This window comes from Triturus cristatus, chromosome 12 (genome assembly GCF_964204655.1).
Source record: "Triturus cristatus chromosome 12, aTriCri1.1, whole genome shotgun sequence".
In the NCBI taxonomy this organism is placed as follows: Eukaryota; Metazoa; Chordata; class Amphibia; order Caudata; family Salamandridae; genus Triturus; species Triturus cristatus.
In genome coordinates this window covers 636,793,970-636,816,142 of record NC_140595.1, presented here as the reverse complement: position 1 = coordinate 636,816,142, position 22,173 = coordinate 636,793,970, and the positions used below count along the sequence as shown (strand labels likewise).

At 43.1% G+C, this 22,173-nt stretch overlaps 1 protein-coding gene across 1 annotated transcript in view; it reads right to left on the bottom strand.

The window, feature by feature from the left end:
* Nucleotides 1–3,541: 3,541 nt before the first annotated feature.
* ZCCHC14 (zinc finger CCHC-type containing 14) overlaps nucleotides 3,542–22,173 on the bottom strand; it is a 680,296-nt gene continuing 661,664 nt past the window's right edge. Inside the window, exon 13 of the mRNA XM_085639437.1 lies at nucleotides 3,542–3,724. Within this exon, the coding sequence (XP_085495563.1) occupies nucleotides 3,669–3,724 (56 nt within the window). The 3' untranslated portion in view covers nucleotides 3,542–3,668. The remainder of the gene's footprint in view (nucleotides 3,725–22,173) is intronic.

Here is a 22,173-nt window from a genome sequence, read left to right as displayed (position 1 = left end):
AAATTCCTATACGTTACATTAAAGTAGTGTTTAAAGGCATAATTATCTAATATGGACTTTATAATTTTTTCCAGATATTTTGTACAATATTCTACAATGGGTGCACCACAAATGCATCAAAATAAACAAATGTGTTCAGAGGTATCACATCTTATATACAATTCCACCTTGGAATGGTTACATAGTGTCTGAGTTTTTAGGGACATGATCAGGCCTGGAGCTATTATCATGCATATCAAACACGTTCATTAAATATAATAAAATGAGTGTCACACAACCACCTTATATAGTTGGGCTTTTCAGAATTATAGCCCTAATTCTAAGTTCTTCGCACCTGAGGCAAAACACCTAGGCCTTTTTTAAAGAATCAACCTCTTTGGCTATAAAGTGCTCTACTAAAGGTCCATTTGAAATGTTCTTGATACTTTGCAACAGAGATATAAAAACTTGGAGCCATACAAACTACAAGTAAATGAATTATAATATCTTCTGGTGGTTCCATTAGTGGTAGCAATCACATTAACAGGCTAGCCACAAACAACATCTATTGTATCTCCTCCTACTTACAGATATTTTAAAAGAGGGGAGTTTGAGGAGGTGGCAAGAACATGATCAAGCTTTTCATTTTTTTTAAGCTTTACTGCCCACCTCTGGTTTTCCTTCCTTAACACAAAATATGACACATTTTTGCTGGACAAGAAGGGCTGCAGAAAGACATTGTGGGACAATAAATACCTACCCCCTCTTGTTTGAAGATTGCTTTGGCTCTACCAACCACTCTGTTCCCACCAGCCCTTTTTTGCCTCTTCTTGCCCATTAACTGTAAAGTAGCAGCATGAAGGGTTCCTTTAGTGTTGATTATCTCTTTAACACCTTAACATTTCATCTCAAGTTATACACAGCGTGGACCTTTACATTAGTTCTTCCATATACACAAGGCTGACATAATTATTGGTTGTCAAGACCCAGACATTCAGATGTATTATTTTTTCATAAATACTAATACTCTCAATTTTCCAAGACAAGAATTTCTTTACAGAACACAAACTAAATTAAATTTAACAGGGAAGACTTCCAAGAAAAATCATTACAGTAATCTTAGAGTCTCACACTGCCCACCTTCAAAACCGTCTGATAATTCCAGATGCTTAGCTGCAAACTAAAAGAGGTAGACACACATCTTTTCTGTGGGGCTGGCCAGGCCTCCAGTCGGAACTTCAACTGTACAGAAACATGCAAGTAATGATATGTTTGAAGCTTCTTTACATAGGCAACTTTGTGAAGGCAAACAAGTTCAATCGGGGCAGGACAAACCGGTAAGGTGTCATAATTCTCTTCCCAGAGTGACCCGGATGATTTCCACCTGATTTGTTTGATGAATAAAAACAAGATAAGGCTGCTTTAATGTAACTGACCATCAGTACCAAACATACTATTCCTAAAGATTGCACCAGTTTCATCTTAAATAATACCTTACAACACTTTTATTCCTATTTACTAATGAGTAAGTGGGGTCTAGAATATTCAGTTACCAACAACGTGTATAGCTCCAGCACAAATAGGCCTACTTGGAAAAGACCTAGGTAAACGTGGATGAAAAAGCAATTATACTTCAACCTTGTGGTCATCCTATTTTCTTTTGAAAACATTAAGGCAAAAGTTTCAGTTGCATTGTTTAGATTGCCATCAAGTCAAACTTCTATCTCCAATATTGCTTGTAAAAAGTCTACACAATAAAAGCAGGTAATTGCAAAGGACATTTTCAATAATAATGTGTTGTGTGCACACACAACTAGGAAACCGAAGCCAGTAAATTCTCTATTGCATAGAAATACTACAACAGTTAAAATATTGTTGCTTGCTATACAAGGTCACCCAGACAAATCTGGCAGTATAGTTTCAACCTTTCTAATAGTTAATAGTACAAAAAATTTGAATTTGAACACAAAAAGGCAAACAAAATGAACTGTACCACAGAAGGTTACTGTTAACATGACAAAATTGCAAGTCCTGCTGTGTCGCCACTGGAGATGGCACCACATACGTTATTGCCATTAATGAAAAGCAAGGCGGTGTAATTCCAAATCTTTACAATAATAAACAATTATGATATTTCAATTACAATAAGAAGTTTAAATTTGTGATTCCACAATTGTGAAACATTTGAAAAATACTGCGTGAACTTCAGTATTGCAGACTTTTATTGTTTATATCTAATGTATGCGTTGCATCTGTGTGTGTGTGTGTCTGAAAGGGAGGGTTGATGAAGAGGGGAGGAGATGGGAAAATAAGGCCTTAGAGTTGGAGGAACACTTAAGGAAATGAGGGGCGAGAGGTGTAAGAACAGTTCATTAAGACCACTTCTGCTTAATGTCAAAACTTTCTACTGTGAGAAATAAGTATTACCTTGCAACCATTCTTCCAATCTTTCGTGGCACAGTACAAACACCCTAATAATGGCCTTTCGTAGTCATTCAGGACAGGAAGACTGGAAGGGTACGTTTGTCATAGCAACTCTATTTCATCAATATGAAGCTGGAGGAGGAGCTTTATCAGTGGTTTATATTCCTCTTGAGTTCCTACGATTAATGCATGTGGCAGTTTCACAAAGCACAACTTCAGAACAAATATGGGTTAAATTCCTTTGATAAATAGTAATGAAGCACTTACTAAAGCCTTGATTGCTATTGAACTCTTAAAACGTCAGCTGTGTTACCAATGTTCACCTTTTGACGTTGCTTTCAAGCTCTTATTATTCAAAGTTCCTTGGGTTCATGAAGATGATGTAAAACATTTGTATTTTCAATGCAGAGACAGAAACTTTAGTCTGAAGAGTTGAAGCATGTGCATGGTCGGCAGCAGTGAACATTAAACATAGGCGAAGGAAAATGAATTACTCAAAGTCTTTGCATTTGGACCCTTAAAACAAAGCTAACTCCACAGCTGGTTACAAGTTTTCAAATAGACACTGCAGTGCTTGTTGGTTAGCTGAATAAATTAAAATGGCCTGGTCTATGTTTTGGAACAGAGCAAAACCCTCATATTTTAATACTGAAATAGGCCACAAAGTTTTACATCTGTCAATTTTAAGAGCAGAGGTTACTGTTTCTGACTCTTGCATTCACCCCCAACAGTTCTTCTGCTGTGCTAAAAACTGTGGAGATAGAATCATCGTGCATTTCCTTTAGTGCAATTTGTTCAATAAAAAAAATACTAGTGATTAGTTTGCTATCACTTAACAAAAACCTTGATATCGTATACAGCGAGTATCAAACTCAAGTCTGAAGGCAAACCTGCACTCTAAGTACATTCAACTCCTCCAAGGGTGATCTGTCAGATTATACATTGGTCCATCAAGACGCTCAGGGTTTTTAGTCTTTGTGCTAGAAAAACAACTATGGCAAGAGCATTCCTTGACGATTACTTTACCCTGGCAGATTCCAAAGAGGAGAGTGGAAACCATGTTTTAAATCCATCATCAATATCCAAAACGTGGGACTTGGCACTTGACAAAATTTAGTGTCTGATACACAGTTTCTGTCCTAAAATAAGATATTTATAACCTTTGGATTAAAAATGTGTTGAAAATTACAGCAGCTGGTAACTCAGTTAACTTTTGATGCATGCTCTTTCCTCATGAGTCGAGTACACAATTCAGATGAAAACTGTCATTCTGCCGAATCGAGACTTTCGGATGGTGGGGCATACTTTAACCGGAAAGAACCTATGAGGAAACAGAAAAAGCAAGCAAAATATTTTAAAAACATATATACACACAATACAAGTCACAAGAATGAATAAGTAAAGTTTAGTCCTGTTATTGAGCAATTATCTTCCAAGATAGACATCTAATGAATGCAATTTATGAATGTGACTGCTTAAGGCAAAACAAATCTAATACAAGGCTACTTATGCACAGTCAAGTTTCTGCTCAGTACAAGTCAAAGAAAATGAAGAGCATTAAAGCAAGAGCTATAGTTAAAAGTACCCTAGCTCTTCTGCAGTTATTTTTTTCCAAAGATTTCCACAATCTAAATAGAATGCAAGGACAAGTGAACTAGAATCGAAAGGTGCAATAGCCCATCTATCTTTAATGAGCATTGTAGGAAACTGGGTTTTTGTTGTAGTAGTCCCCTCATTTTGTGCCTGGTATTTGATGTAACTTTGACTGAAGTGCACTGGGTTCCTGCTAAACAAGTCGCCAGTGTTCTTTCCCCAAAACAAGACAACTGGTCATTTGATCCCCAAGCGACCAGTCCCTTAGCACTTCTGTAAGTCCCTAGTAAGTGGTACCTCTTGTACCAGGGGCAGAAGTACTGCAGAGTGTCCCTAAGAGCTATATTTTGTGCCACTCTAAGGGACCCAGCACGAAACTCATACAGACTGCCACTGCAGGCTGTGTGACAAGGTGCTCTAAAAAGTGAACATACAACACGTCACATACCTGTGTGCCATTTCCCCTAACACTACATGTACTATTTGTTAAGTCACCCCTACAGCAGGCCTTTCAGCCCTAAAGCAGGCTGCATTTTTGCATGTGTGGTCATATCTGCATGAGCAGAGAGGCTCCTGGGCTGGTCAGTTCAATTATTGCCAGTAGAAGTGACCAAGGAAGCCATTTTAAGTACATGTGCTGGACACTGGTCGAAAATGAGTTCCCCAGCTACATGATGGCTTCACTGAAACTACAGATGTTTGGTATCAAACATCTCATATTAATAAACCCACACGGATTCCAGTGATGGATTTATTAATACATGCACCCAGAGGGCACCTTAGAGATAACCCCTAAAAACCTACCAACTACTAGTGTGCTGACTGACTGATCCCAGCCAGCCAGCAAGCCTGCCACCACAGACGAGTTTGACCCCATGGGCTGAAGGCCATTGCTCTCAGGAGGTCAGGAACAAAGCCTGCTCGTGCAATGTGTGTTTACACCCCTTGCCACAGAACAACCTGCAAATTTGCATTCAAAGACAGGGAGCTTCAAAGAGCCCACTGCCTTTGGTATGCAAATCTGGCTTTCCTCACAGGTGAGGATGCCGACCCCCCCATGTCCAGGGCCCACTTGGCACCTGGACAGGCAGGAAAATTATTAGTTGGAGAAGGTGTGTACACCTTCCGGCTAGTTCCACCCCTAAGGTGGGCTACCTGAAGTGAATACGGAAATCAGAAGTCTGCCATCTTTGTAATGGTAAACTTAGGAACTCTTGAACAGGGTTATGCGACTTCCCAAAGGAAGAGGTCATATAGGGGGCGTAGTGACCTCATGGGTAGAAGACCACTGGCTACTATCCTACACTCACCTAACACCCCTAAATCTAGTCACCAGGAAATCAGTTCCTGCTGAACTAAAAGAAGAACTGAAGTTTCACAAAAACAAGAACTGTGGAATGAGCCACTGACTTGGTGCCAACCCTGCCGGCCTGGTTGCTGTTCCTGACGATTGCACCAAATTCGACTCACCCTGTAAGCTGCTGTGCCTCCAAAAGCCTGGGTGGACAGCCAACAATTCTGCCAAGACTCAGGAACTCCATGGAGCAGCAGAGCTGCTTCACTGCATCCTTCAGGTACCAAAGAAAAAATTGTGAGTACTCCGGACCGCATAAACCCGACACTGGCCAACCCACTGCACCCGTTGCTCCAAGTCCGAGTGGAAGTGGTCCAACGGTGCCAGAGTAGTCCCCCAGCCCTCCAGAGAAGAAACCCACCTCAAGTTTGCCAGGAGGAGGGGATTCCTCGACACCAGCTGTAGCCTGTGTGTGCAAACTCCCCTGACCGCGAGTAGCTCAGCAGTAAAATACCTGGTGCCTCAAGACACTTCTACACCTGTCGCCCCTGACTCGAGAGGAAGTGGATCAAAGGTGTTCCCACGTCCCCGAGCAGCATAAGACCAGAGTCCACTTGTTGGTTCAGCCTGACTGGTTTCCCAGTCCAAACTTGCAGGCTCTTTCCAACCAGATCGTTCCCTATTGACTAGCACTGGGCACCTGACACCGTAACACACCACTGCATTCCGAAACCCAGAGTCTCTTGAGGTGACCGGTTGGTGTGGCCTTGGACCCTGCGCCATACTCACCTTAAGTCGAGGAGATTTGTCATGGTAAGTCGCATTAAAGTTCCCGAATGCAGTACATGTTAACCCCCCCCATAGGATTACATTGGGCATCCTACGGTGAAAAGCACTTCTGCACCCGGCTGCCCCAATGCTGTCCGAAGTGACCTGTTGGTGCTGTCTTGGATCTTGCCTCATACTTACTTACCTCAACTTCAGTAAATTGGTCCTGTAAGTCGCCATGAAGTACCTGTATGGAATGTATGTGTGACGACTTCTGAAATTCAAAAGTATTTCTATCTCGAAACTTACTTACCTTATTTTGATGATCTCGGTGTCAAAACATATTTAAAGATAAGAGTTATTTTTGTAAATTGGTGTGGATCTCCTTATTGAGTCATGTGCATCATTTATTGACTGTGTATGTATTGCAGATGTCTAACACTCTTCTCTGATAAGCCTAAGGCTGCTCAACCACACTACTTCCTAGAAGACCACCTTGGGATTGCTAGAGCAATCCCCTGTCCACTTATAAGGGAATACATGGACTCCTTGCACAGTATACCTCTTTTTGGTATACTATATAAAGAGCCAGCTTCCTACAAGCATAAGCTGGAGTAGAGAGAGGCAGTGGTGTCTACATGTTGAATAACTGACCAAGTAGTTGCCCATATTAAGATTAGTCTTTTCCATTAATGAATAACCGGTTTCTCTTCCAATGAGACCTGGACAGACCATTTGAAGCCAGTATTTGCATCCCATAAATGATGCAGGATTAGCAAAGCACTGCTCATGTGGGAGACAAAACTATTTAATCTTCAATCACGAGAAACCAAATCGCTCGACTGTTTCATGGTAAATGAAGACTAAGAATAAAGGTTTGCATGGATGGATAAAAACTGATGACCTACAATATCAAAGAAATTACTATTTCACTGAAGACCCTTTCACCCTACCATCAATTCATTAAGCCATTTGCCCTCTTTATACCTCATAGAGTAAAAAACAAGTTACTTACCTGTACACTGTGGTTCTCCAATATTGTTATCTTTCATAGATTCACATGCTTGTATCTTACCCGTCGCCATTGTGGGAGTCTCGCGGTAAATAGAAAAGCAGTACTATAGAAGTACATAAGAAACATCCAGAAGGAGAGACACACTTTGAAAATCGTTAGCCTCCTTATGTAGGCCCAAACTTTGGCCAATCACAGACCAGCCCTAGACCTCAGCTCCCCAGTCAGAGCCACCAGACCTTAGATTTCGCACACAAGTGTGCTACGGTAAAGATATAGCCTGAGATCAGAAGTAGAAAGCCTAGACGGGGAGGAGGGCAGGCCGCATGTGAATCTATGAAAGATAACAATACTGGTAAGTAACTTGTTTTTTCTCCAGTATTGTAGCTTTCATAGATTCACATGCTTGTATCAGAGTAGCGAGCAGTGTCAAAACCATAGCATGCGGCTAGGTGAAGCCCTTCTTTTGTCAGAAAAGACATGTTGCACACATGAAAAACATTATGAAGTATGCCTTAGAAAAAAACACCATAAACAATGAATAATTGTGACAATCAAATACACGAGACTAAATTGAAATGATATATATATCTCCTTCCAAGTTTGGTTCCCTTTTGCTCTGGTTGCTGGCGCTCAATAAGGTGCATTACCTCCGCGGTTGAACTAAACCTCTTAACATCCAACTGCACCCTCCATTCCTGAAGAGAAAGCGGGTCGCACTCTTGCAGCGTTGTTTCAGCAGGTTAATTTATTTCCTTAAGTTCATTCAACAGGAGCATAGACAAAAACCAACGTGTTTCGGTATTTTGTAATACCTTGGTCACGGTTAACTCTCGGCGCGATCTCAGCTGTTTTTTTTAAACAATTCAAAGCGCCATGCGTCATTTCCTGTTTGGCAAGGGAGTCTCTCCACAGATTTCTGGGAGTTGTAGTTCCCTCTATTTTCAGTCCATTTTAGTAAGGCTCAATATGCAGACCACCTAAAAATTAATTTGATAAGTTCTTGTTGTATCTGCCAATAAGAGACCTCAGACCACACCCTGCAATGGGGCGACATTGGATTGTGTATTCATTTGTTGGCAACAAGAACTTTTAAAATTAGTTTAGAGGTGGTCTGCATATTGAACCATACTAAAATGGACTGTAATATGGCAAACACTGCAGCTTGATAATGCTTGTCTCTTGGTGGAAATGTATTTATTGTTTAGATTTTAATTCACTGCACTTGTAATGGAATTGATTTTGCACCATTTGTAACATTGCACGAAAAAATAGAAGGAACTAAAACTCTCAGAAATCTGTGGAGAGACTCCCTTGCCAAACAGGAAATGACGCATGGTGCTTTGAATTGTTTAAAAAAAACAGCCGATATCGAGGGAACCCTTGTGTGTCGCCTACTGCTGAAATGGAGATGACTAAGCAAGTGAGCCGTGAGGGGAGAGCATAGCATGATTCAAGTACTAATGGCTGTTCCTTGATCTGTTAACTGTCTCAGGTATGTCGTCCAATAATGTATGTATGGCTTTGATTAAAACCAATAAACAAATTTAAATTAAAAAAAAAACAGCTGAGATCGTGCCGAGAATGAACCGTGACCAAGGCATTACGAAATACCGAAACGCGTTGGTTTTTGTCTGTGCTCCTGTTAAATGAATTTAAAGAAATAAATTAACCTGCTGAAACAACGCTGCAAGAGTGCGACCCGTTTTCTCTTCAGGAATGGAGGGTTCAGAGATATATACACACACACATATATATATGAAAACACAGTACCTTATGCAAACAGATGTCTCCGGACACCTTGACCCACAGCAGCATCGTGTTTCCATGCCGAGTCCAAGCAGTAATGCTTAGTAAACGTGTGCACGTTGGACCATGGCTCTACAAATGTCTGAAAGCGACACCGGCAAACAAAGCTGTAGAAGCTGCCATATTCCTCGTTGAGTGCGCATATACCTTAGAAGATAAAGGCTTCCCATCCTTACTATGGCAGAACATAATCGCCGAGGAAATCCAACATGCGATACTGTTTCTTGAAAGGGCTTGACCCTTTCTAGGTGATGTAAAAGACACAAACAACTGATCAGATTTTCTGAAAGTTCTAGTTCTGTGTATGTAGAACTTGATGCACCTTTTCACATCTAAAGAATGTAATGTCAGCGTTGGATGAGGAATTCCCAAAGCACGTGGAAAGTACAACTGGTTCATTCAATTGAAATTAAGTTGGAACCTTAGGGATAAATTGAGGATTTGTCCTCAAGATAAGCTTATCTTGTCTGATTTGGAGAAAAGGTTCAGCAATCGTGAAAGCTTGTATCTCACTAATTCTTCTCGCCGATGTGAGGGCTAAGAGAAGAGCCGTCTTCCAAGAAACATATTTCAAATCCGCTTCATGAATGGCTTCGAAAGGTGATTTCATCAATTGAGCCAGAACTGTATTTAGTTCCCACGGAACTGCAGGGCGTTTTAAGGGTGGGAAAACCCTGAAGAGTCCTTTCATAAATTCCTTAACGATTTGTGTCGACCACAAAGACAGGTCACCTGACCTTCTACGAAACCTGGATATTGCCGCCAGGTGTACCTTGATTGATGAATGAGCTAATTTAGACTTGGCTAAGTGAAGTAAGTAGGGCAAAATTTGATCTGGAGTGGAGTGGAAAGGATGCAACTCCTTTTCTTCGCACCAATGACAGAATTGCTTCCATTTTGCAACATAAAACTTGGTAGTGGATGGAGCTCTGGCCCGCTGCATAATAGACCTGCAATTCAGCGAGATGTTTAAGTCTGCGAATTCATAGTCATGAGGTTCCAGGCAGACAAACTTAGAGAGCTTATCTGAGGATGAACAACTTGGCCGTTGTTCATCAAGAGTAAGTTTGGTAGCGGAGGGAAGAGAATGTTTGGCGATATCGAACACAGGAGAAGCTCCGTGTACTAGAACTGCCTCGGCCAATCCGGAGCTATGAGAATTAGACGGCATGGTTCCTGTCTCATTTTGTTCAACACTCGCGGGATGAGGGGAAACGGTGGAAACGCATAGGCAAATGTTCCCGTCCATTGCATCTGTAGAGTTTTCCCCAAGAATTCCTCTGAGGGAATCTGCTGTCGAACCTTTCGCACTTCCGGTTGTCTTCTGCCGCAAACAGATCTAGTTTTGGAGTGCCCCACAGCTAGAAGACTCGCTTCAAATGAACGTCGTTTAATTCCCATTCATGACACTGGTAAGATGTTCTGCTTAGAGAATCTGCCCAATTGTCGTCCACGCCCGGGACATGCTCTATCTGCAGTGTTTATGTGGTGATGAACCATATCCAAATCTTTTGGGCCTGTTCCGATAGAGTGAGAGACCTGGTGCCCCCTTGTTTGGCAAGGTAAAACATTGTAGTGGTAGTGTCTGCTCTTTCTACAACGGAGGATCCTTGGCTTCTGGGAAAAAACGCCTGCAGTCCCAGAAACACGGCCTTCAGTTCTAAGAGATTGATGTGTGAACATGTCTCTTGGAGGGACCATTTTCTGTGAATTTGCAACTCCTGAAGATGCGCCCCCCAAGCCCTCCATTGAGGCGTCTGTCGTAATAATGTAATGAGGTTGAATTGTTTGGAATGAAAATCCCGGGGAAAGATTGTTTTCTTTCTCCCACCACGACAGAGAGTGTTTATCGTTTATCGTTTGAGGGAGGGAGATGATGTCCTCAAATGAACCGTGCATCTGCACCCATTGCAAGTCCAACTGCTCCTGCAGAGGCCTCATGAGCAGTCGACAATTTGGAATCAACGGGATGCAAGACGACAGCATTCCCAGTAAGGATTTGAATATTCTCACAGAAGTGAACTCTTTTGCGCATAAAAGAGATGCTAAGCGCATTATCTTGAGCTTCCACTCCGAAGTGGGATACGCCTTCATTAGCCTTGTGTCTAGAAGAGCTCCTAGGAACACACGCTTCTGGTTCGGAACCAAATGTGACTTCTGCACGTTGAGCTGTAACCCCAGAGACTTGAAGAGCTGTTGACAGGCCTGCGTAGATTTTCTTGCAGAGTGATATGTTGCCCCTTTTACCAGCCAGTCGTCCAAGTAGGGGTAAACTTGGTGTCCCTGTCGTCTCAGAAAGGCCGCTACCGGAGCCATGCATTTCGTAAAGACTTTGGGAGCTGAGCGAAGGCCAAATGGCAAAACCTTGAACTGGAAATGAACACCAGCCACATCAAACCTTAGGAATTGCTGATGCTTTGAATGAATGGGGATATGAAAGTATGCATCCAAGAGATCAAGAGACGCCAGAAAGTCCCCTTTGTGTATCAATAAGAGAATCTCTTGGAGAGATAACATTCTGAATGACTGCTTTTTAATGTATTTGTTTAACTGCCTTCGGTCCATGACTTGCCTCCATTTCCCGCATTTTTTCTTTATTAAAAAGAATTTGGAGTAGAGACCTTTCCCCCGTTGCTTGAAAGGCACTTTTTCTATCGCCCCTTTTTTTAGTAGTGTTGCTATTTCTCGTCTCAACAAGGACAGATGATGATGGAAAGTATTCCTTGGAGGCGGAGTTCGAGGAGGTTTGTGGAGAAACTCTAAGGTGTGGCCGTGTTGAATGATGTCCAGCACCCATTTATCCCTCGTTATGATTTGCCATTGATCCAGAAATGGAGAGGGGTGATGAGACCGAAGACGTTGTGAATGAACTGAGGTGACTGGAGGAGAGATGTCACTGCCTCCTTGATGAATCCTGCAGTTTTCCTATTCCTGCAGGTTTACGTCTAAGTGACTGCTGGTTGTAAGACGTGTTGGAGGATCGAAATTGTTGATGATGTCCTCCGTATTGAGATCTGTAGCCCTCTTGGCCATATGGTTGAAATCTGTAGGACTGAAAAGATGGCCTCTGCTGAAATTGGCCTCTACCTCCACCTCCTCAAAATGATTGAAATCGTCTCTGCTGCAGCGTGCCCAATGAACTCGCAGTCTCTGTATCTTTTTAATACCCTGCAACTCCTCATCAACATGTTTCCCGAAAAGATTTTCCCCATCCAAGGGCATGTCCAGCACCTTTGATTGGACCTCAGGGCGGAAAGATGTCGCCGTCAACCATCCTTGCCTGTGCAGGACTGCTGCGCCCGCCATTTGCATAAAGGCAATAGAAGATAAATCGATAGCGGAGTCGATCATCTCCGAAGACACTCTAGCACCCTCCTGCAAGAGATCCTTAGTTTCTTTCTTCTTATCCTCTGGTAGTAATTCGAGAAGAGGAGACAGATCTGACCATAAATGACGGTCATATCGACCCAAAATCGCCAAGGCATTAGAAGCTTTAATGGCAGTAGCAGCCATGGTCGCAAAACCTTTACCAATACTGTCAAGGCGTTTCCCTTCTCTATCAGGCAGTACCGTACAGGGAGATTGCGGGTGCCTGGAACGCCTCTGGACAGCCTGCATTATGACAGAATCTGGATGAGGTTGGCCAATTAACCCCTTCTGTGCCACGCCCTTTCCCCCTCCTGTGCCTGGCGTTACATTAGTGGGTGGGGTTCATGACGAGATAGTCTCGTCATAGGCACAGCGCGACCGTGCTCCATGACGAGACTATCTCGTCATGGGCACAGAAGAGGTTAAGCAAGCTGGAGCCGAATCTGGAGCCTTGTATTTCTTCTCCATCCTCGGTAACACAGCCGGGACGGAGGCTGGATTATTCATTATTTTCAGGCCCTCACTCCAAATATGGTCGACAATTGGGATGGACCGGACCGATTTCTTTGCAGCGTCCTTAAAATCATAAAGGAAACATTCTGTTTGCACTACTGGTAGAGGCAAATCGAATCTCTTGAAGGCTCTCTCAAGCACTTCATGGAAGACCCCAATGTCTCCCGGGAGTGAAATAGCCGGAGAAGGAGAAGGCGACGGAGAAGATAGAACCACAGAATCATCCCACTCTTGGCCAAGAAGGTCTGTATCCTGCGTTAGCTCATCTTTCTCGGTCTGATCGTCTGGATCACTTTCTATGTAATCATCCTGGATGGTAATACATCAAGGAGGTTGTTTCTCGGCCTGAACCACAGGAGGCGGAGTAACCACATGTGGAGGCGTATTAACTTGAATACTCGGACCATCAGGTGTCAAAGGAACTGGAGCATGAGAATCCGGAAATCTCTTATAGTAGTCGTTAACCATATGTCTGAGATCCGTGACTAAGGAGACTGGGAACAGCATGGAATCTCTTCATATGCCTCATATGGATAAAGCTCTTGAAAAGAGTCGTAACGCTGAACTTGGGGGCATCCTGTAAAAGAATAGTCTCCTTCCATATATTCCGCATGTGCTTGTGCTTCTTCTTCCTCATCAGTGTCCTGACATTTGATGCGAAGCTGTGAAGGACTATAGGCGGGTCCAAATAGACTGTCATCACCTGATTCATGCGTGTCCAGGAGGTGGAAAGTAAGTAAAGGCAAGACCTTGGGTAAAGGAGAAATTGCCGGTAACTTTGGAACCATCTGCAAGCTTTTCAGTAGCCTGTGTTTGAGCAGTCGACAACGCCGTCGACGACGATGTGAGGCGTCGGATAGTGATCGTGGTCGACACTGGATGTGAAGGTGATTTGAAAACTACCGTCGACGTCGTAGATGCGACCATCAACATAACGGTGGTCGTCGTTGTCGCAGCAGTCGACGATGCGATCGTTTGTCACTGTTTTCGTCGACTAGGCTGTTGCCACAGCCGTCGACGAAGCGGTTGTCACCATAGCAGTCAGAGATTTTGAAGAAGATCGCAACGACGGATGCGTCAACTGAGTTTTCTTCGTCACCGAAGCCTGTTTGAGCGGGGTGACAGGCATAGAAGTAGCAGACTTCTTTAGGCTTGGTTCCTTAGGCTTAACAGCATATTTCTCGGCAGTTGAGGATTTTTCTGCCTTAAGTTTCTTCACATCAGCCTTCAATGAGGTAGAGCCCTCATGTTTACGCTTCCTCTCAACAGAAGATGGCCCATGACTTTCTTCAATATCAGATCCAGATTTAGATTTTTTCTTTTGAAGCCATAACAGTAACCTGGCTTCTCTATCTTTCAAACTTTTAGCAGTAAAGGTGTCTACAGTATTTACAGTCTTGTGCCTTATGTTTAGGATAATGGCAATAATGGCAATCCTTAGGAGGAACTCCAAAAAAAAAAAATTGCTTTCCACAGGATCTACAGGGCCTAAAACGCCTCTTCTTAGAACCCTCAGACATCTTTAGAAAAGAAGGTTGAAAGCACAATACCTTGAGGTGAAATCAAACAAGGTCAAAAGTTCACCACTGGAAAACTGAGCAGAGCTCAGGGAGACTCCCTTACACACAACGTGGGGTTAGAAATCTGAGGTCTGGTGGCTTTGACTAGGGAGCTGAGGTCTAGGGCTGGTCTGTGATTGGCCAAAGTTTGGGCCTACATAAGGAGGCTAACGATTTCCAAAGTTTGTCTCTCATTCTGGATGTTTCTTATGTACTTCTATGGTACTGCTTTTCTAATTATCCCGAGACTCCCACCATGACAACGGGGAAGATACAAGCATGTGAATCTATGAAAGATACAATACTGGAGAAATTAAGTTAACCTCTTAATACTCTGCAATGAAGCGAAAAGACAGGCACATTTGTGCTGTTAAGTGTTCGCTGAGAGGAAGATACTGCCAACCCATAAAAAAAGAAGGCAAAATAGGGGTTCACATCAGGTGACAAACAGAGGAAGCAGTGGCCATAAAAAAAAAGTATATCGAGTAGATCATTACACTTAACCGGGACATCGTCTACATACTCCGACAAGAGATCACAAGTCAATGACATATGCAGATGAGGACAGTGTTTTTACTAGTCCATATTTTACAACATGCTGGATGTTAATGTATGGGTTCCATGTACTGGAGATTAAGAACAAGCTACTTACCTTCGGTAATGCCTTATCTGATAAAGACTGTCTAGCCACAGATTCCTTACCTTAGAATTATCCCAGACATCAGACTTGATCTGGAAACATTTTGGAAACAGTATCCCTGACAGCCAGTAGGTGGTGTTGTTTGGCTCTGTGAAGAGTCGTTGTCTCGTCCGTGTCAGAAGTGACCTGCGCGGTGCGTATTTAGGTGCTACCCCAGAGCGCTGATTTCAGTTTATATTTGTGACTTTACAACACAGGTAACACTGACCACTGGTTTGTAACACTATAGCCCTGAAAGGTAACACAACCTTGATCCTACAAATCTGTTCACAGAGTGGGGAATATGGGTGAGTCGGTGACTAGATAAGAGTCTCTACCAGATAAGGTGTTACTGAAGGTAAGTAACTTGTTCAACTTATAGAAACTTCTAGCCGCAGATTTCTTACCTTAGAATAGATAGCCAAGCAATACCTCCACAGAGGTGGGTCTGCGAAACCATTTCAAAATAAAAAAGTCCTGCAGGACGGAACAAGCAAATTGCTCGTGCCGACAGACCTGACTGTCCAGGTAGTAGTCCCTGGTGAACATGTGCAGATAAGCCCATGTTGCTGCCTAGCAGACATACAGGACCGGGAGACGGCATGACTTGCGGGTGGCGGGCGCGGTGTGGGGCTGGCGCGGGCGTGAGGTAAGAAAAAAAAAAAGAATAATAAATTACAACACTTACATTGCCGCCGGTCCCACTCCTGCCACTCTGCTCCTTGCTCCCTTTGTGGGACAGGTCCCCTGACGAATCACAACACTGTAGGCACCCAGGTCCCCTGACCAATCACAACACTGCAATGCAGCGTTGTGATTGGTTTTGAGTGTCCTGGTGGGACGCTCAATCAGGGAATGGGAGCCTGGGCTTGTTCGCCATGCAGGCTGTAATGTAGCCTGCATGGAGAACAGGGACAGTGCACATGACTGGTTTGGGAGGCTCAAGAGGGCCGACCAAACAGTCATTGCGCACTTAGGAGCGGGCAAACCACTCCTCTCCTGCTCTGCGTGAGCAGAGCAGTCCTGCCCACCCGCCTGCAAAGGAAGGAAACCTGAAATTATAATAACTAAAAGTTATCATCATTTTATATTTCCTTTCCTTTACACTGCTCAAAGCAATGGGGCTATGCTCCTCCGCCATAGCGGAGGAGCCGCCACTGCTTGAACTCCGTGTGCTAACGCAATGGTCACAGCCTTGGCTCTGGTGGGTTTCTTCTTGGCCAATGCGTAGCAGATTTTAATGCAGAGCACTGTGTACCGAGAGATGGTCATTTTCTGCACAGCCTTCCCTTTCTTTGCTCTGACATACCCTACGAAGAGTTGGTTGCCCACCCGGAACTCTTGCATGCGGTCAAGGTAGTACAACAAGCTCTTTTGGGTCCAGATAGTGGAGTGGATTTGCTCTATTTTAGAGTGTAAAAAGAAGGCAGGGTGATTGACTGGCATACATGAAAGGAGTGAGTATTTTGGGCAGAAAATAAGCTATAGTGCGAAGAACAAGCATGTCTGGGAAGATGTTGAGGTATGGAGGCTTAGATGACAAAGCCTGGATGTCACTGACCCTCTGGGCAGATGTTAAGGCCAGTAGGAAGGCCGTCTTGATGGTAGGGAGTCTGAGAGGACAGTTATGAAGCAGCTTGAGAGGAGCGCATATCTGAAATATGAGTACTAGATTGAAGTCCCACTGAGGCATGATGAAGGGTGAAGGTGAAAACATATGTTTACGATATTTCAAAACCCTTTTTATAATAGGGGATTGGAAGAGGAATGGCTAATCTAGCAACCGCAGAAAGGCAGATATGACAGAAAGATAGCCCTTCAAGGTGCCCCAAGTAGAGCTCTGATGTGCAAGAGAAAGAATAAACAGATGGACCTGAGAAAGGGGAGCCTGGCTGGCAAGATAACATTGCAGACTTCGGGCGGAAGGTCAAAAGCTGTCAACTGTCGCCGCTCTATCTCCACGCACGAAGGAGGAGCGGTGACAGATTCAGTTAGAGAATCCTCCCCTGCTGTTGCGACAAACGATCCTCCCGAAGAGGCTGCCTGATCGGAGGATCAATGGCCGTGATCAACAGCTCGGGATACCAAACTCTCAGAGTCCAGTCTGGAGGCAGAAAGGATGACTTGGGCCCCATCATTCTTGATATTCTTGAGAATTCTGGGCAGGAGTGGTATGGACGGAAGGGGGTACAGGAGGCCTGAGTTCCACTCGAGACAAAAAGTGTCTCCGAGCGAGAGCTGCCTTGGAAACTCCAGGATTGAACGTTGACATTGAGTGGTCTAGGTTGTGGTGAACAGATTGCCTTTGTGTCCAGACTTTTTCTGTTTCTAAGGACAAGGTTTTGCTCGCTTTTGTTAAATGACATACACTACATGAACCGCACGGGAAATGTCCCGTTATTTTGGGGAGACCCCATGCATTACAAAGTGTTTGTTCGCCTTGTGTTTTGATCTTCATTGGGCGTGTATGTACTAAGGCATCTTTTATACTTCTGGCTTTTTTTAAGGAGAACAAAGGATTTCCCCATTTCCTATTATTGCTCTCTAAGATGCGCCAATTCTTGCGTATAGAGTTGGTGACTGCATTAGAGGCCGTACTGTAGGTGGTTACACATGTAAGGGGAATACTCGTATCAGTTTTTTCTGTATCTTCTAAAAGAGCTTCCCTGGGTTGATTACGAGCTCTCTTACGACTCTTTGCAAGGATTCTTTGTGGGTAACCTCGATTCTTGAGTTTCTCAGTCAGGTCCTCTGATTGTTTACGAAAGTCTGCAACCTCACTACAATTGCGCATCAGGCATAATTACTGTCTGTATAATTTTCACATAAAGTTCGAGGGTGAAAACTCGAGAAGGACAGTAGGTTGTTCTTTGCTGTGGGTTTGTAGTGGGTACGTGTTGTTAGAGTCCCATTGGTTTTGGTGATGACCAAATTAAGAAAAATCATCTCTTTTTGATAAGTGTGTGTAAACTTGAGATGTCTATCACAGGTATTGATCCAAATGAAGAAATCTGATAAGAGACTTTCAGGACCCTGCCAAATGATAAACACATCATCAATGTATCTGTGCCACAGGGACAGGTGTTGTCCATAGGGGTTATTAACGTTTAGAATGAATTTGCTTTCAAAATCAAAAACATATAAACCCGCTGCACTGGGGGCAAAAACACTGCCCATAGATGTACCTATAGTTTGCAGAAACAAGTCACCTTGGTATTCAAAAAAGTTCTTTTTTAATGCCAATGTGGCACATTCAATCACAAAGAATCTGGTGGTGGTATAATCCCATTCTGCTGCATCTAGTACCTCAGTGAGGACCCTGATGGTTTCATCCTGATGTATACTCGTGTAGAGGCTCTCAATGTCCAATGATACCAAAAAAGTGGTGTCATTGTCCACGTTCAATGTCTGTATAAGAGCCAAAAGGGTTTTAGTATCCTTCAGGTAAGTAGAAGTCTTTTGAAGCAAAGGTTTCAAAAATTCATCACAATACCGGGAAAGGGGCTCCAGAAGGGAGCCAATTCCAGAAACTATAGGACACCCAGGAGGTGGGGTCCTGTTTTTATGTGTTTTTGGCAGAGTGTAGAAATAAGGTATAATTCCTGCACTGGTAGTTAAAAATTGTGCCTCTTGTTTAGAAATATGTTCATTCAATTCTGCCGTATGGACCAAGGTATATTTCACTTCTCTTAGGTCCATCGAAGGGTCTTTTGACAAAGGGGTGTAACTCACAGGGTCATTGAGGAGACGTCTGCATTCCTTGTCATAGTCACCAATATCCTGGATCACTACCCCTCCGCCTTTATCTGCTGGTTTTATTACAATTGTGGTATTGGTTTGGAGTGACTGGAGTGCTTGAAATTCTACCGAACTCATATTCTTGAAGACCTCTATATCCTCCAATGCTTCCACATCCAGAAATACTGCATGTTCAAATGCAATAATCTCTGCTGGAACTGTGTGTGGGGGAGGATTAAAAGTAGATTTTATCCTAAGGTCGGTGTCACTTCTTTTTCCTGTGGTCTCAGCTGGATCCATATTGTCAAAAAAAAGCTTTAAATTTCAGTTTTCTAAAAAAGTCTGCCAGCTCGCAGTGTAGACGAAATTTGTCTAAACGTGCCGTCGGCATGAAACCCAGCCCTTTTTCCAAGACCGAGAGTTCACATGATGACAGAGTAACACTAGAGAGATTGGTTACTAGACTCGTGTGTTGCTGGTTCCCGCTTGTTGGTTCTGTGTTTTGCTGCGGGTGTTGTTCCCTAGTGTTTCCTCTGTACCCCAATGGACTTGACCCATTCCTCTTCTTTTGCCCCGGCCTCTTCTGCCCCTCTTTAAAAAAGGGGGGCGATAGTACTCCCCCCACTAGAACCACTAGTAGTAGAGGCATCATCTTCCGATGCATCGGAATTGTTTGTTTCTTTAAGGGGAGGAAGGGGAGGAAGATACTCGGGGTCGGCATATGGGTAGACTTTCAAAAAAGAGAATCTTTTAAGATCCTTCTGAAATTTCTGAGCCTTGGACTGTGTCAAATTATCCTTAGACTCATTGATTTCTCTATTGAGTTCGTCCAGTTTCTTTTTATAGCCCGTAAGAGGCGCCCTAAAATGGGTTTCGGCCAATTGGATCTCGACCATTATAGCCTCTGAGAGTCCGAGTGCTGTTTTTATAATGAGAACCAGCCAATCGCGGGTACACAGCCAGGCTATCTGGTCCCATTCTTTTCTAAATAAGGCATCATCGAGAAAAATGCGTGGTGCATTGGTCACTAATAGACCCCTTGGTGCTATATTATTCCTCAGGTATTCTGTGAGGATAGTACCATGTAAAATAGTCCGTATCCGATTCCGTTTCTGCTCAGATAAATTGTGTTATTCTGTCGTCTGGGAGATGGTTTGTGAAATGGAGACATCTGCAAAGAGGGAGGGACCAGCCAAAAGGGCGTCCACTTCCTCATTGGAATAGGCTAAACCTAAATTCTCCATTAGGAGGAGAAAAGAAACGTGACAATAAAGGAGTTCAAAAAAAGGGAAAAGGCTTTCGCAGCTGTGCGCTGCCTAACTAGAATCAAACAAACAAGAGAGAGAGGGTTGAAACACACTCTTGGTCCCCCTAGGAGAATACTATTAAACAACAAAAAAGAGTATGAGGAAAAAACTACAAAAGCGGGAGTAAAGCCAATACGAAAAGATCAATCAAATTTGTAAAAAGAGCCCTCACTCACCAACCTGGTTGGTGACATGCTTCATCATTGGACTCCCACCAGGGAGGTCTAATACCTCCCCGGTGTGCTATTACGCCTGTTTACAGCAGAGCTGGCGATTGAATGTGAATGTGAAGCCTCATGCACCATAGGAGTCGAAACTCAAAAAAGAAGTCAACAAAAGTTGAGAAAAAGTTTGTCAAAAAATGACTGAGGTACCCTCTTCCCGGATCTGCGCTGGCTGGCACGGAAAAAGAAAGAACAGAACTGACGTCAGCGTGCGAGGGCAGCGTCTAAGTAGCTGCCGCGACATCATTCTGGCGACACGACGCCAACGACGGACGCGGAACCAACCAACGCTACCTTAAGACGCACAGAGGTACTGCTGACGAAAAACTTTCCAGATCCAGTCTGATGCCTGGGGGTAATTCTAAGGTAAGGAATCTATACCCAACATGTTTCTTTCAGATATCAGGTGCACATTTACAAACCAGGGTGATGCATCTCTTCACAAGCACTAAAATCACGTGCACACACTTGGTGGTGTACTTTTTTCCTAATAGTCACTAACACCACTCAAGAAAGTTGAAGTGATGGAACCGTCGTTCAGCCAGGAAAATCAGAAAGTACTCTGATCACATTCCCTGGGGAGTTGCCACTAACCTACAAGCCCAGCACAGATGTCAAAATGAAGTTGCCTTAGTTTTACATTTGGAGCAGTCGTCATCCAGGACATGATCTGTCCATGTAATAACTGGGGAATTATTGACACACTGTACACACATTATAGTGTACAAGTTAACTTATAATTATATTTAGTTGGGATTCTGTATACACCTGTTGCGGGAGAACAAATTACTGTGATTGTTTGAATATGAAGAGAAGGAGGTTGTGTTGACAGGTTACAAAAGGGATTAGTGCTCCCATGCTAACAACAAACAACGTAGCACGATAGGTGCACGTGGCTATATTTGTAATGCAGGGAAATGTGTGAAACGGATTTCCAATACAATAATTTCCTCAAATTGTGGTAAAACACTACTATATCACGACTAAAATGGAAAGATGCAAAAACGAGGATAGTACATAAAGATGACGGAGTAAAAAATCCAGCCAGAATTACCGAAGGCTCCTAAAAAGAAAAACACAATGTTCTTGAATTAAATAAGGGTGGTTTGGAGTACATCACACTTTTGTGTTGAAAAGTGCCAATTTGTGGTTTATCTTGTTAGTAAAATAGACAGTTAAAAGTATAATCGGTGCAACATGCAGAAGGGCGAAACAAATAACAAATCCCAATTGGTGTGGTCCAAACCAAAATACTGTTAAAACTAGTATTTTTGTTTTCAATCTGTGCTTTTAGAATGCATCCTAAGCAATCGAGAAAGCAATGTTAGCAGTGTAACATGATCTGGCAGTGAGGAAACCCAGAAATCAGTCACAAAAAGATCATTCTGAAAACGTGGACAAATAATTCAGTACTGTGACTAAGCCATCTACACGCCTTGTAAATTAAAAAAAAAAACTAAAAGTGTTCCTTTAGCACCATCAAAAAAGTACAAGTTATTCGTCATACTGTACAGTGGGTGAGAGATCACGAGAGAATATTTATGACCAGCACAAAATAGGTTAATCTTTAAAAGAAGCGGCATGCTTAGCCTTCCACACGCAGGCCTTGCAAGCTTTTTTCCAAGACAATTCATTTTCAATAAGACTTCCCCCACTAAACAAGGTAGGGATGTGGGTGGGTTTTCTGTGGTTGTAAATACCAGTACAAACAACAACAAAAATCCATTTTGAACACATTAGAAACAGGTGTTATGGAACAATTCTAATCAGAATTGCACTAGGAAGAGAAAGAAACACTTCATTGTCCTCTGAGACGATGGTCAACAAATCAAACAAAGTAGCATGAACCACATACCAAGCACTGGGAAATGCATTGGGTTTCGCCTTTGTGATTAGTATATATTT